The sequence below is a fragment of the Mus pahari genome, chromosome 20, assembly GCF_900095145.1.
Source record: "Mus pahari chromosome 20, PAHARI_EIJ_v1.1, whole genome shotgun sequence".
Taxonomy (NCBI): Eukaryota; Metazoa; Chordata; class Mammalia; order Rodentia; family Muridae; genus Mus; species Mus pahari.
Genome location: NC_034609.1, coordinates 9,349,006 through 9,363,462, shown reverse-complemented (window position 1 = coordinate 9,363,462; position 14,457 = coordinate 9,349,006). Strand labels below are relative to the sequence as shown.

Sequence of the window (14,457 nt, the reverse complement as noted above, 5' to 3'; positions counted from 1 at the left end):
GAACTCACTCTGTAGACCAGGCTGGCCTCGAACTCAGAAATCCACCTGCCTCTGCCTCCCAAGTGCTGGGATTAAAGGCGTGCGCCACCACGCCCGGCCCTTCCTTCCTTCTTATAGCTTCCCTTCCTTCTAAGGGATTCATCACCTTCATCTTGAGGCTGTCCCTGAAGTTGGTCATAAGTGCATGGTCCTTCTGCCTGCTTTCATTGATGTTTTCAATCAGTTCCTCAGCTTTCTTCTTCAGGGTTTCAATGCTAGAGTCCAGAGAGGAGAACGGTCCTGGCAGCTGGCAACTGGCACTAAGGTAGAGATACAAGGGTTAAACTCTGACTTCTGAAAGCACTGAAAGAATCACGTTCTCCAAAAAGTAGCTGATCCGAGGTGGAGCTCAGTGGGAGAATATATGCTTACCACAAGAGCATAGCATGTATGCACACTTACACAGGGGCAGGGAAAATGTGACCTAAATAAGCTGTATGGTATGCGTGAGGAAGGTGTAAGTAGGTGGCTGCCTTTGTGGGTGACATGGAACAACTTTCCTAGTTCACTGAGGGTTGAGGCACAGGCCTCCCAACCCTTGTATAACCTAGAGCTGGACTAGGGTTTAAGTCCAACATGCCTGCAGTTCCAAGACAAGATCTATGTAGCCCAAAGCCACTGTTTTATGTGTGTGTTTATATACACACACATAAACACATACCACTATACACACACACACACACACACACACACACACACACATATATACACACACCACTGGCTTCTCTGAAATGAGCACTAAGGTAGTTTGAGTAAGAACACCCCCACTACCCCATGGGGTTCATATGTTGACTACTTGGTTCCAGTTGGTAGGACTATTGGGAAGCATTAGGAGGTATTGTAGGGAATCCTGGAGTCAGCTCAATACACCAAAGTCTAAGTTCTCAGCAGAAGGGAGATTTATTTCCCCAGAGGGCAGAGATAAGGGACAAAGGCAGAAGATACAGGATGGGGGAAAGGGAACAAGGAAGAGGGAGGAGAGCTGTTTATCCTGAAGTGGGACAATGAACTGCCTCTGGATAGAAGAGAGAGGTGGCCCATAGGAAAATGGCAGTTTATAAAAGCAAAACCCCATGTCAGAATGAGGTGTTGATTGGGCATGTTAATTAGGTGAGCCAAAGTGGGGCTTCTGATTGCTGGACTTCAATACTTCGATAACTGGTAGTCAGCCTCAGGATGAGGAAGTGGCCAAATAACTGAATAGACCTTGGTGGCTGGCTTTAGGAATGTAATCTAAGGGGGTTTAGCAAGGTGGAGGGAATTGGGGAGAAGAGCAAGGCCTGCCAGAGCCATGTTTGTGAGCTGGCTAGAGTGCCTTCAGGTATGCCTTGTTGGAGAAGGTGTGCCAAACGGGGTTCTGAGGGTTTGTTTGTACATCAAGATGTGAATTCTGATGCTGCTGAGAGCAATATGCCCGCCCGCCCTCTGCCATTTATAACTCCTGTGGATATACACTACCATGTGCTTGTCACATATGATCAGAAGCCTCAAAGGCATGTGTCCTGGTCACCCCTGTTCTCCAGCATGAGGTTGTCCTTAGTCTATTTTGTTGCTGTTGGTTTTGAAACAGTACCTTATTCTTTAGCCCCGGCTATTTTCAAACTTAAGGCAATACTCCTGACTCAACCTTTCAAGTGCTGGGATTACAGACAAAAGCCACTATGCATTTTAGCTCCACTGTAGGTTAAATAAAGAATACAATGCTGATCTGTTATCCCACCTCCAGCTACATACAAGTTCATTTTCCTCCAATGCATTTACTATAATAGGACTGCTCTAGAAAGGCAGAAATACTAATACTACAGCTAGGCCAGCTACAGAAAGCATGGGAACTAGGAGGCTAACCCCTGAACTTTCTATAAAATGGCTTTTGGGGTGGAATGGATTTACAAAGAATCTTTGACCTCTGAGGCTGAAGTCAGTCATCTTTCCAAGTCTGACTGAGGTGGAGTTTCACTCAGATGCTATGTGGCTTGGATGCTTTACGACAGTCATGCTCTCCTTACATGTGACTAGAGCTAGGGAACAGGCTCAAGATGCCTGCTCTTGGCTCCCCTGAACTTTGCTTCAAACTGGGATACTGCTTTCAAAGCTTGCTGGTGGCCACAGCTCCTCTTCCTTGCCATACCCTCTAACAAAAACCACCCTGCCTTTCCACAACCAAATGCTTTCTCTTTTCCCATATTCTATCTGCCAGTTAGTTTTTGTTTTTCTGTCAGCTTGACACAGGCTAGGGTTGTCTAAGAAGAGGGAGCCTCAATTGAGAAATGCCTCCATTAGATTGGCCTGTAAGCAAGTCTATGTGGGCCTTTTCATGATTAATGATTGATGTGGGATGACTCAGGCCACTGTAGGTAGTACCATCTCTGATTTGGTCCTGAGTTGTATAAGAAAATAGAGGCTGGAGAGATGGCTCAATGGTTAAGCACACTGACTGCTCTTCCAGAGGTCATGAGTTCAAATCCCAGCAACTACAAGGTGGCTTACAACCATCTGTAATGGGATCCAATGCCCTCTTTTGGTGTGTCTGAAGACAGCTACAGTGTACTCATATACATAAAATAAATAAATCTTTAAAAAAATTTAAAAAGGTAGAAAATAGGCTGAGCAAACCATGGAGAACAAGAAGTGTTCCCCATGGCCTGTTTCGGTTCCTGTCCTGCTTGAATTCTTCTTCTTTTTTTTTTTTTTAACCATGTGGATCCTAGGTCTCAAACTCAGGTCACCAAACTCGAGAGGCAAGTACCTTGCCCCCATGAGCATATCACTGACTCTAACTCCTATTGTTCCCACCTATGCCTTCAGGCCCTTCCACAGTTCAGGCTACCCTTTTCCAAGGGCATTTCTGTAGTGTGGGGTGCCAGGGTAGTGTCTTTCCTACCTAAGTCCTGAATCCTCTAGAACATCATTTCTCAACCTGTGGGTTACCACCCCTTTGGGGGTCAAATAACCCTTTCACAGGAGTTGCCTAAGACCATCATAAAACACAGATATTTACATTACGATTCATAACAGTAGCAAAGCTACAGTTATGAAGTAGTAACAAAAATAATGTTATGGTTTGGGGTCACCACAACACAAGGAACTACACTAAAGAGTCACAGCATTAGAAATGTTGAGACCTGCTCTAGAAAGTGCTCCTGACCAGCCTTAGGACACACATCAATTACAGTGTCACTGTCTTTGTCTATGCCCTAGCCAAGTCTAGAAGTCATCTTCCCTATCTCTGTGTGAGAGAAGCAATAAATGTGCAGCCAATAAATTAATGATTCTTTTTTTCCTTTGTTCGAGACAGGGTTTCAATGTGTATACTTTGCTGCCCTGGAACTCAGAGATCTGCCTCCCTCTGACTTCCAAGTGCTGGGATCAAAGGCACTCACCACCACTGCCTGAATAAATAAACTTAGTGACTCTTAAACTGGCTGTGATGGAAACTTAATCCCACACTTGGAAGGGTAGGCAGAGCTCTCCTAGTTGGAGGGTAAGCTGTAAAGATTCTGCCTTAAAACAAATACAAAATTATGATTCTTGAGGGCTTTCATTACCATTCATACTTTGACCCAAAATGTATTCCCAGTCCATGACCTTCTTCAAATCTTTCAACAAGGTGTCTTACTCTAGACCTCTCAGCAAGGCTACTCCAAAAGCATTCAAGCCCCGCTTTTGTGCACCAGTTAGCATCTCCCTTCTTCTCCCTACATAAGATCCCATCCTCCCTCCTCCTAGTAAATAATACATAAAACCACCTGAGCCCTGCACTAGAAACTTAGCAGTCAGCTTCTCTGGTCCTCCATATCCTGGCTGGAATCTTCTAGTTTCTACCTTTCGAATCCCCCCCCCCCCCGACAATCTATTATTCTTTGTATGTCTCTCATTTCTCACCTGGGCCCCTGTGACCTTCCAACCCAAAATCTGCTCTCCTAAACCTGTGTGATAGTCTAAGAAAAATCCCTCCCCCTCAAAAACAAACAAACAAAATGGTGCCACAGGGTCAAAACTAAATTCCTTGTACAGCAGACAAGACTTTCCAAGGCCTGGCCTGCACCCTTTCCAGCCTGTTTAGTTTTCAAGGCAGGGGTGGGTCCCAGGCTCTGTATACACAAGATAACTGCTCTACCACTGAGCCATACATTCTACCCCAGCAATCTGGTCCTTCAACAAAAAATTTCCCCAAATCCATCAGCCTTTACCCAGAACCACTTTCCCTTTCCGCCTCTCCCAGAGCAAGACCTAGGCTTCCCCTCCTCTTCTTGGTCATGACTCTGCCTTACTTTATGCTTTTGGTGCGCATGTGTACTCAGGTGGAGATGGCAATTCTCTTCTGTACTTTTACCTCAAAGGCTTCCCCCTGTGCTGTAAGTGTTCTGCTGACAAGCTACTCTAGGATCTCTGCTCTCATGCCTTTTTTGCACCCAGCTTGCCTTGTTTCAACTCTCCTGGACCAAAGTTTAGGACTTTGAAATTAGACTCAATCTTCCCAGGTCTGTTTGTCTTTCTGTCTTCCTTCCTTCCTTTTTTGTTTTGTTTTGTTTTGTTTTTTCGAGACAGGGTTTCTCTGTATAGCCCTTGCTGTCCTGGAACTCACTCTGTAGACCAAGCTGACCTTGAACTCAGAAACCCACCTGCCTCTGCCTCCCAAGTGCTGCCCGGCACCAGGTATTTCTTTTTGTGTAATTATTTGCAACCTGATTTAACTTTTAATGGCTCCAAGATGTTCTCCTTCAGTGCTCACGAGATGAGAGGACAGATTTTTAATGGCAACTACAGAAATAGTGGGAAAAAAAATCACTTGAATTCAGCTAATGCAAATTTTATGGCAGGACTAAGGCCGGCATCAGATGTCTACTGAGAGCTTCTTTATTTTTCCAAACCCATCTTTTGTGGATTTCAGCTTTTCCATTTCATTTTTCTTAATACTCAGCAGCTGCATATTAATCAAGATGCTAATGAATCATTGGGTTCCCTGGGTCTGCACTCACCAATTAGCTTTAATAAACAAAATGTGTGGTGTCCTCTCTGCAGGCTTCTTCAGTTCCTGGGCTGACTTCTGTGGCAGAACCCTGGACTAAGGCCAGGTAATGGAAGAGAGCACATTAACAGTTGCCTGGTGTGCTTGGCCTGAGTGGGGCTTGGGATGTGAGGCCTGTAGGCATATCAATGCACCCATCTATTATGTCTGTCCTTCTAAGAAGCCCCTGATCAGTTCCAAGAATTAGAAGAGTTCCCAAGCAGGGCCTAAGTTGGCAGGGGGCCCAGGAAATGGGTCTAAGCAAAGAGACCATCTGTTCACTCCAGGTAAAGCTATGATTGGTAGTCGTATGGGCCAGAGCTACTCACTGATGGGGCCTTCCTTCCATGGCCATTCACAGATAACACAAGTAAATAAGCTACCAGCTACTTATGACCATCTGGGGGGGGGGCAGGCCCAGGAGAGGGACCCACAGAATCTGGCACTCAGGCAGAAGTTGTGCCAGAAAGGGGGAAGGTTGTAGTGGATGCTGATGAGCTAGTTCCTCACCCACCTCCCCTTCAGAAATGTGTTAATATTTCAATCATGTTGCCGAGTGTTGGCTGCTGGATCCGTTAACTGGTCCCCGTGATGATTTTCAACCATCTGGTTTTTGGGTCTAGTAAAAATCTTTCACGTCTGTAAATACTTTCTTTGCCTGTTTCTCTTTACCACAGAGATTCTGGTCTAAGCATGCTAATGTTTCAGAACATTTATCAAATGAATGGTTCATTCATAGCTGCCTATTTTCTTGACTCTGACTAATAATAGCACAGGTGTAGATAGCCCTTCAGTCTGCTTTCCTACTGAGAAATGGGAGTGAAAGGGGGAATTTGGTCGTCTTCTTCTTTTTTTTTTTCCAAGTCTTGATTTTTATTACTTAGAAAAGTTGCAGATCTATTTTGCTTTCTGACTCTGTGACTGTGCCTTCAACACTTTCACAACGATTTTCTGCTCCTCAATAAGGAAATCCTGCTTGATCCTGTCACGGACACACTTGGCACACATGGAACCACCATAGGCCCTGCTGACGTGCTTCTTTGTCTTAGACAATCTCATAAGGACTTTGGGTCTCACGGCACGAACCCCTCGAAGTCTGCCTGGGCACACGCCACATGCGGATTTAGGTGCTCTCCCAACCTTCTTGGTGTAGAGGTAAATCCTGTTGCCAGGGGTTCGAGACCTCAAGTAAGTTCATTCAGTCTACAACTGTCCTAACAGCATTCTCACAGCATCCTAACAGTCCCTTGTGTCATACCACTTTAAGGTGGTGAGGGAGGTTGTAAAGTGGAACTTATGAGAAACCGTAACAAGCAGAAAGCAGAGGTGTCCTGGTAGGCACTGGGCTACTTATTACTGGCCCTCTGAGGGATGGGGAAAGTCAGCCATGATTTGTAGTTTGTCAGGTGCCAATGTGCAAACATTCCCACTATAGCAATATCAAGCTTCTAACATAAACTTGCCAACTTAGGAAGGGATATATAGAATCAGCTCTTGAGCCAGGCAGTGGTGACACACACCTTTAACCACAGCTCAGGAGGCAAAGGTAGAAGAATCTCTCAAGTTTAAGGTTAGCCTGGTCTAGGTTAGCTAGAGTTCCAGAACTGACAGGGATATACAGAGAAACCCTATCTCAAAGAACAAAACAAAACACACAAAAGAATCAGCTCTTGCAAACCAGCAGGAGTCAGCTCCAGTATATAATGGATGCGGATACTCTCCTTTCTGCCATTTCCCCTAAGGGCCTTTTCCCAATCTGTCTTACTAAATGGCACCCCATACAGAAGTCCAACTTAATCCATTTCTCTTTACACTCCCTTCAAAATACTCTCTCCATAGTAGCCACAGCCTTTGTTTCTTTTTTATTGCTTTTTTTTTTTTTGAGACAGTCTCTATAATATCAGCTGCCCCATAACTTACCAAATCAACCAGCCTTGAACTCACAGAGGTCTGCCTGCCTCTTTGTCCCAAGTGCTGAGATTAAAGCTGTGTACCACACCTAGCCAGCATCCTATTTTTATAACAAGAACCTAATAAGTATGTCACATCCCTGGCCCAGCAGTTCCCACTAAGTATAATCTCCTTTCTTCTAGAGCCTATTAAAATACCTAAATCTGTGGATACTCATCATCTATACACCTTCTGTAAAATGGTGTAACATTTGCACAGAACCTATACATACCCTTCAGTAGACTTCTATCATATCTAATAGACTTATGATACCTGATGCAAGCCTGGAGTGGTGGTACACATCCGCAATCCCAGAACCCAGGAAGTGTAAGCAGCAGCATTAACTTAGGACAATTTCAGCTATGTATCAAGTTCAAGGCTAGCCTGGACTACATGAGAGACTATTTTAAAAGAACAAACAAAAACAAAGCCCAACACTGGGCCAGCGAGATGGCCATATAGGTAAAAGCTACTCCTATGCAAGCCTGAAGACCTGAATTCAATCCCAGGAACCCAGATAAAGATGGAAGAAGCCGGGCGTGGTGGCACATGCCTTTAATCCCAGCACTTGGGAGGAAGAGGCAGGCGGATTTCTGAGTTCAAGGCCAGCCTGGTCTATAGAGTGAGTTCCAGGACAGCGACACAGAGAAGCCCTGTCTTAAAAAAAAAAAAAAAAAAAAAAAAAAAAAAAAAAAAAGATGGAAGAAAAGAACCATGCTAAATATGTCGTGTGGAACTGGCAACCTGAATATCAGGAGACAACATATGCTACCTCCCCACAAAAACTTGCATATGGATGTTCATAGCACTGTTACATATAATAGTCAAATGTCAATTTGTCTGTTGATAGCAAATAAAATGATAGATTTATAATATGAAAGTTTAGCTACAAAAAAGACTTATGTTCTGACAAAGGCTATGGTATAAATGGCATAACAAGAAAGCTAGACACAAAGAAGCACATGCCAGGCCTGGCAGTGGTGGCACATGCCTTTAATCCTAGCACTTGGGAAGCAGAGGCAGGTGAGTTTGAAACCAGCCACATCTACAGATCAAGTTACAGGACAGCCAGGGGTGTTATACAGAGAAACACTGTCAACCAAAAAAACCAAACCAAACCAACCAAACAAACAAACAAAAAAACACATGCCATATGACTCCATGCACATGAAATATCCAGAATAGACAAATGTATGGAAACATAAAGCAGAGTAATGGATACAGAGTATGAGGAAGAAGCAAGGACTGGGAATTACAGCTAGGAGGCATGAGATCTTTTTCTGAATGAGAAAAGATTTTGAAGTTCAACAGTGATGTTTGTATGGCTCTGAGAATATACTAAAAGCTATTAAATCACACACTTCTACAGGTGAGTTGCATGGCATATCACAGAATGAGCATCCTTAATTCTAAATTCCAAAATCCAGGAATGGGTAGTATATACTTTTAATCCCAGCACTGAGGAGGAAGAGGCAGGCTGATCTCTGAGTTCAAGACCACCCTGGTCTCCATTGTGAGTTTTAGGACACCAGGGTTACATGATGAGGCTTTGCCTATTAAATAGATAAATAACACCCCAAATCTAAAACATGATACTCAGAAAGTTCCTGATAAGCAGCATGGCACATGCCTATCTATAATCCTAGCAGTTGAAAGGCTGATGCAGAAGGACCTTGAGTTCTAGGACAGTATGAACTGATACAAGACTGATGAAAATACAAGTCCTGAGTGAGTGTGCCTTGTTGACATGAACACAACCATTTCAAGAACTTCAATGCTTCAGATTCCTGGGAATGGTAAAGCTGTCCCCTGGTTTGGGTTCAGATGTTGACAGTGTGTATAGAATGTATGGACCACTTTTTTTCCTCCTGAATATTTACAGCCTGAGACTGCTCCCCTACAGAGACTTCCTACTGAAATTAGCTAAACCTGCTTCCTCATTCAACTGTATACAATAAGCCTGCTACCTCAACTGGCTAAAAAAACAATTATAAATGCACCAAGTTTCAGGACTGCTGCTGGTGCAACCTCCATTGGGACACATGGCACACTCAATCCCCTGTGCTTTTTTTGTACATGTGCCTGTCCTTTCTTTATTCCTTTGTCAGACCAGTCAAGGTCAAATCCAAACACATGTAGGTTTCAGCAACTGGGAATGTACATTCAGTGGCAGGGTGCTCATCTACCATGCATACATAGCACACTGGGTTCCATCCTCTATACAGCAAAAAAACAAGAAAGCAAATCAAGGAGAAAATTCAGAATGGATCACATATCTAAACAGTAAATGAAAAAAAAAATCACAAAATTAGAATATAGGAGAAAATCTAAGTGACTTTGATTTTGGAGTCTTTTGAGTGTCTCACTATATAGACCATGCTGGGATCAAAGGTTTATGCCACAAAGCCTTATTTTTTTGTTTTTGTTTTTTCCTTTTCTTTTAAAGATTTGTTTATTTACTATATGTAAGTACACTGTAGCTGTCTTCAGACACTCCAGAAGAGGGCATAAGATCTTGTTACAGATGGTTGTGAGCCACCATGTGGTTGCTGGGATTTGAACTCCAGACCTTCGGAAGGGCAGTTGGGTGCTCTTACCCACTGAGCCATCTCACCAGCCCGTTTTTGGTTTTTCAAGACAGTGTTTCTCGGTGTAACCCTGTCTGCCTTGGAACTTACTTTGTAGACCAGGCTGGCCTTGAGCTCAGAGCCCTGCCTTCCTCTCAGCCTCTGGAGTGCTGGAATAAAAGGCTGGCCACTATGCCCAGCTTTTTTTTCACCCCCTTTCTGTTGATGTCTTAAATAAAACACACACATAAATCCACAAAAGAATCGAGAAACTAGTCAGGCAGTGGTGGTGCACGCCTTTAATCCCAGCATTTGGGAGGCAGAAGCAGGTGGATTTCTGAGTAGAACTCTCCTCCTGCATCATGCCTGCCTGGATGCTGCCATGTTCCTGCCTTGATAATAATGGACTGAACCTCTGAACCTGTAATGCCCCGATTAAATGTCTTTATAAGAGCTGCCTTGGTCATGGTGTCTCTTCACAGAAGTAAAATCCTAAGATGTTGTACTTGAATTATCCTCATTGCTTCTTCACTCCCATCCTCCTTCATGTTACAGCAACCAGGGGGAGCCCTTTACTACTTCCTTCCAAAGAGAACAAACTTATATTATAGGAGAGACAGTAATTTTTTATTTTTTTGAGACAGTCTCAGAGGCATCTCAATTCTTGACTGCAAAGCTAAGGACGTAGCTCAGGTGTTAAAGTGCTTCCTTAGCATGCACAAAGCCCAGAGTTCAACTCCAAGCACTGGTATAAACCAGGTATAGTAGTACAAACTATAATCCTAGTAGTTGGGAGGTGGGGGACAGAAAGTTCAGAAATTCAATTCAAGGTCATCCTAGCTACCAGTTTGAGGGCAGCTTGGGATATCTAAGGCTCCAATGAAGAAAGAAAGGGGCGATGGAGGAAAAAGGAAAGGTCTAACCTCCCCCCCTCAACCAGACGGTTTCTCTGTGTAGCCCTGGCTATTCTGTCCAGCTCTGTAGACCAGGCTGTCCTCAAACTCATAGAGATCTGCCTGCCTCTGCCTCCTGACTGCTGGGACTAGAGGTGTGCGCCACCACTGCCCAGCCTAACTGTGTCTCTTACTAGCTCTCTGTTCAGTAATCCCTGCATGCCTGTATACCAGCTGTTCCTCTCTGTCTGGAGCAGGGGCTTCCTTACCAAGTGATTTACGATTCACCTTCTCCAGGAAATCTGCTATGACCTTGAAGGGAAATCAAGTCACCATTACTGTCTCCTCAGTTTTTCCTCATATCGTGCTACCCCGTGTGCTCTCTATATCCATATCTGAACCATCCATGGATTCAAGGCACAAGTCAAACTTGGAGGAGGCGCTGGGGACATGGCGCTTACTTTTGTTTTGAAAAAAAGATTTTGATTTTTATCGACAATAGTATTCATAACCAGTGTGTGTTGATGTGTGCCTTTAATCCCAGCACTTGGGAGGCAGATGCAGGCAGATTTCTGTGAGATCGAAGCCAGCCAAGCCTACATACTAAGACTTGGCCTTGAGAGAGAGCTGGAGAGACCTCAGCAGGTAAGAACTCTTGTCAGTAATAGAATTCACATGGTGGTTCACAGCCATCCAGAACTTCGGTTCCAGAGGATCTGACATCCTCTTCTGAGCTCCATAAGCACCAGGCAGGCACATTGTATGCAAACACACATTCAGGTAATATACTTACACACATAAAATAAATCTAAATAGATAAATAAGTCTACACAAACAGGCTCATGACATGGTTCAGAGAACAGGCAATTTTGCTACTAAACCCGAAGACCAGAGTTCCATCCCAGAATGACACGATCCAACTCTGACTTCCACATGTTCACACATTTACTAAATAAATCCGTGGCTGGGCAGTGGTGGCGCACACCTTTAATCCCAGCACTTGGGAGGCAGAGGCAGGCAGATTTCTGAGTTCCAGGCCAGCCTGGTCTACAGAGTGAGTTCCAGGACAGCCAGAGCTACACAGAGAAACCCTGTCTCAGGGAAAAAAAAAAAATGCAAAAACAAAAACCAAGAAAATATGAGTCTAAGCATGAGGATGCTATGCATCCTGAAATTAAACCTTGTTATCAAAAGGAGTACCCAGAACCACTGTGGGCACCTGTTAGCATTTCCTCTAGGCTCCGCCCAAGAGTTACCTAGCAACAGCCAGGTAAGAACCTGGCCCACATATAAGGACAATTTGGCTCCTGAGGCTGTCTCCTCTCCCCTCGCTCTCTCCCCATCTTCCCTCTCTCTCCCTCTCTTTTCTCTCTTCATCTTTCCATTTTCTCCCTCTTTCGCTCTCTCTCTACTTTCTTTCTTCCTCCACTTCTCCCTTCTCGCCAGTAAACTTTCTCTATATGAGGTCTGTCTCGTGGCTGACTCCTCACGAGGACACCTAAGGCCGGGCCCGCCACGGTGCACCACCACTTGCCCGCTGCGGAAGGTGTTAAATCACCCGTGGAACAAGGCCCAGGGCAGACCTCGTGGAATGATCTACGTGACCAAGTCGTGGCCCCGTGGTCCGGGAAGGGCAGCCGGGTCTGTCACTCCTCACCTAGGGGCCACTGGGCCGGGCGTCTCCTCGTGGTTCTCCCTCTGCGGATGCTCTCCGCTTTCCACAATCGCCGGCGGCTCCTGGTCCTTTAACTCCACGGGCGGCACGGGCACCTGCGAGCGCAGCCAGCTCTGAGAGGCGGCGTGGGGAGAAGCCGCGTCCCGCGTGGGGAAGCTCCAAAGGGGCTCGTTAGCCCGGAGGCTCCTCCCCGCGGAGAGCAGTTAAAAGGAGGCCGGGTGTGGCACACGCCGCGAACCCCTCCCCAGCCTCGGGAGGCGGAGGCGGAGGCGGGCAGCCGCTGCAGGTTCGAGGCCCGGCCGGGTTTACACCGAGTGCCGTCTTCGCCCGGCTCCTGAAGCGCACCGCGCCCCCCTCACAGCATCGTCCACCAGGCCCCAGCGGCTCGTTAGTCAGGAAACCTCGCCTCTCCCCGCCAGAGGCGGCTCCAACCGCGGGGAACAGGGCCCGGGGTCGAGTGTGTGGAGGAAGCCTCGCTTCCCCGCGGCCCTAAGCCCCCGACCGTGGCCCGCCGCCCGCCGCCCGCACGCGCGAAACCGCACCTCCTCACTTACTCCCTGGCGCTCCATCCCGTCTTTTCCCGCCTCAGCGCCCTCTGCGTGCGCCCCGCCCCCTGCAGCCCCGCCCCCTGCAGCCCCGCCCCGAGCACGTGCTGGATGAACCGCGCCCTGGCCCCGCCTCCCCACCGGCGGCGAACTCGAAGGCCCTCCGAACTGGTGGCTATGCTGGTGCCGCGCGCGCGGTGACAGACCGATTTGTGGTGTAGGGACCGGTGGGCGTCTGATGCGCAGGTGCGGGGCTCGGGGTCACCTGTGGCCCTCAAGAGTTCGAGGAATTCACACTGCTTCAGAGTTCCGCCCCTTCGATCTACAGTTTGTGCGGCGGCGGTCTTTTTGAGACAGGGTTTCTCTGTTTCCCTGGCTGTCCCGGAACTAGCTCTGTACATCAGACTGGCCTCAAACTCACGGACACCCTCCTGCCTCTGCGTCTAGAATGCTGGGATCAAAAGTATGTGCCACTAGTGCCCGGATCAAATTCTTTTGAAACAGGGTTCCACTATGTCCCAACCTAGGACTCTCAAGAGATCAGCTTGCCTCTCTGCCTTGGAATTGAAGGCAGCCACCACCAAGTCTAGGAACAACCTTCACTTTTTATTTTTATTTACATGTTATATATGATTTAAACTGCTTTTGGGCACCTTCCAGCTAAGGCCAGAAGAGGGCATCAGATCCCCTAGGTATAAGCCTCCTGGCATGGGTGTTGAAAACCGAATTCCTGTTTCCTGATGTTCTTCATCGATGAGCTGAGTTTTATTTTTGTTTTACGTTTGACCTATTTCGTGCATGCATATGTGCCATCCACTCCGGGAGTGTGGCAGTCAGAGGACAGCCTGAACAAGTCCACTATCTCCTCCCACCTTGTGGGTCATGGAGATGGAATTCAGGTCATCTGACTAGGCAAGCACCTGTACCCACTGAGCCATCTAGAGGGATCTCTTGTGTTTAAGTGTTTTTAAATACCCCTTTTACGGGTGTGGGTGTTTTGACTGCATATATTTCTATACTACGTGTGTGCATGGTGCCCATAGTGGCCAGAAAAGAGGTTCAGGTCCCCTAAGGTTGGAATTACTATTGTGAGCCACCATATGGGTGCTTAAAATTAGACTTGGTCCTCTGCAGGACAAACCAGTACTTGTGAGCCATCTTTCCAACCCTTTCTGGTTTTGATGCTACATCCCTAGCAGCTTGGGGCCTGAAATGCTATGTGAGGGAATGAAGAAAGGACAGACACATAGTGAAACTGGGACCCCGTGGGGCTCTCAAATGCTATGGCTGCAACCTGGACCCTAGGTAGGAGGAATCCGTAGGTGAGCAATCCTAGCCTGCAAACACCAAGAGAGGAAGCCAGATCTGCTAGCCTTTGCACACTGGTTGATTATCTGGAAGCCATCATTCTGGAGCTCTGGAGAAAGCATTGCCGTTCCTCCTGAGCCTGGTTCATATAGGTAATTGATTAGACAGGTTTCCCAGGGGTCAATTGGTCTTGGTCTCTATGCCCAGATTAAGATACACATTCAGGCTGGACTCTACCTACTCAGGGCTCCCTCTGCTTGCTTTCTCTCTGTCTGGCCAGGGTTTCTCTGTAGCCCTAGCAGTCCTGGAAGCTCTATAGACCAGGCTAGCCTCTAACTCAGAGATCAGCCTGCCTCTGCCCCGACAAGGAGGGGTGGGGGCGTACCACCAAACCTAGCTGAAAAACTGGCACTCTTAAAATACATTCCCTTTCGGGCTGGTGAGATGGCTCAGTGGGTAAGAGCACCCGACT

General features: G+C 46.6%; 1 protein-coding gene across 2 annotated transcripts in view; it reads right to left on the bottom strand.

Moving 5' to 3' along the window:
• The window catches only part of Syce2 (synaptonemal complex central element protein 2), a 16,115-nt gene extending 3,290 nt beyond the window's left edge, over window positions 1-12,825 (bottom strand). Inside the window, exons 1-3 of one of the 2 annotated variants that reach the window (XM_021220198.2) lie at window positions 12,687-12,825; window positions 12,115-12,245; window positions 146-299 (exon numbers count right to left, since the gene is read on the bottom strand). In XM_021220198.2, the coding sequence (XP_021075857.1) occupies window positions 146-299; window positions 12,115-12,245; window positions 12,687-12,701 (300 nt within the window). In that variant the 5' untranslated portion in view covers window positions 12,702-12,825. The remainder of the gene's footprint in view (window positions 1-145; window positions 300-12,114; window positions 12,246-12,686) is intronic. The other variant, XM_021220199.1, reaches the window with a different exon arrangement.
• Between the last annotated feature and the right edge of the window lie 1,632 nt (window positions 12,826-14,457).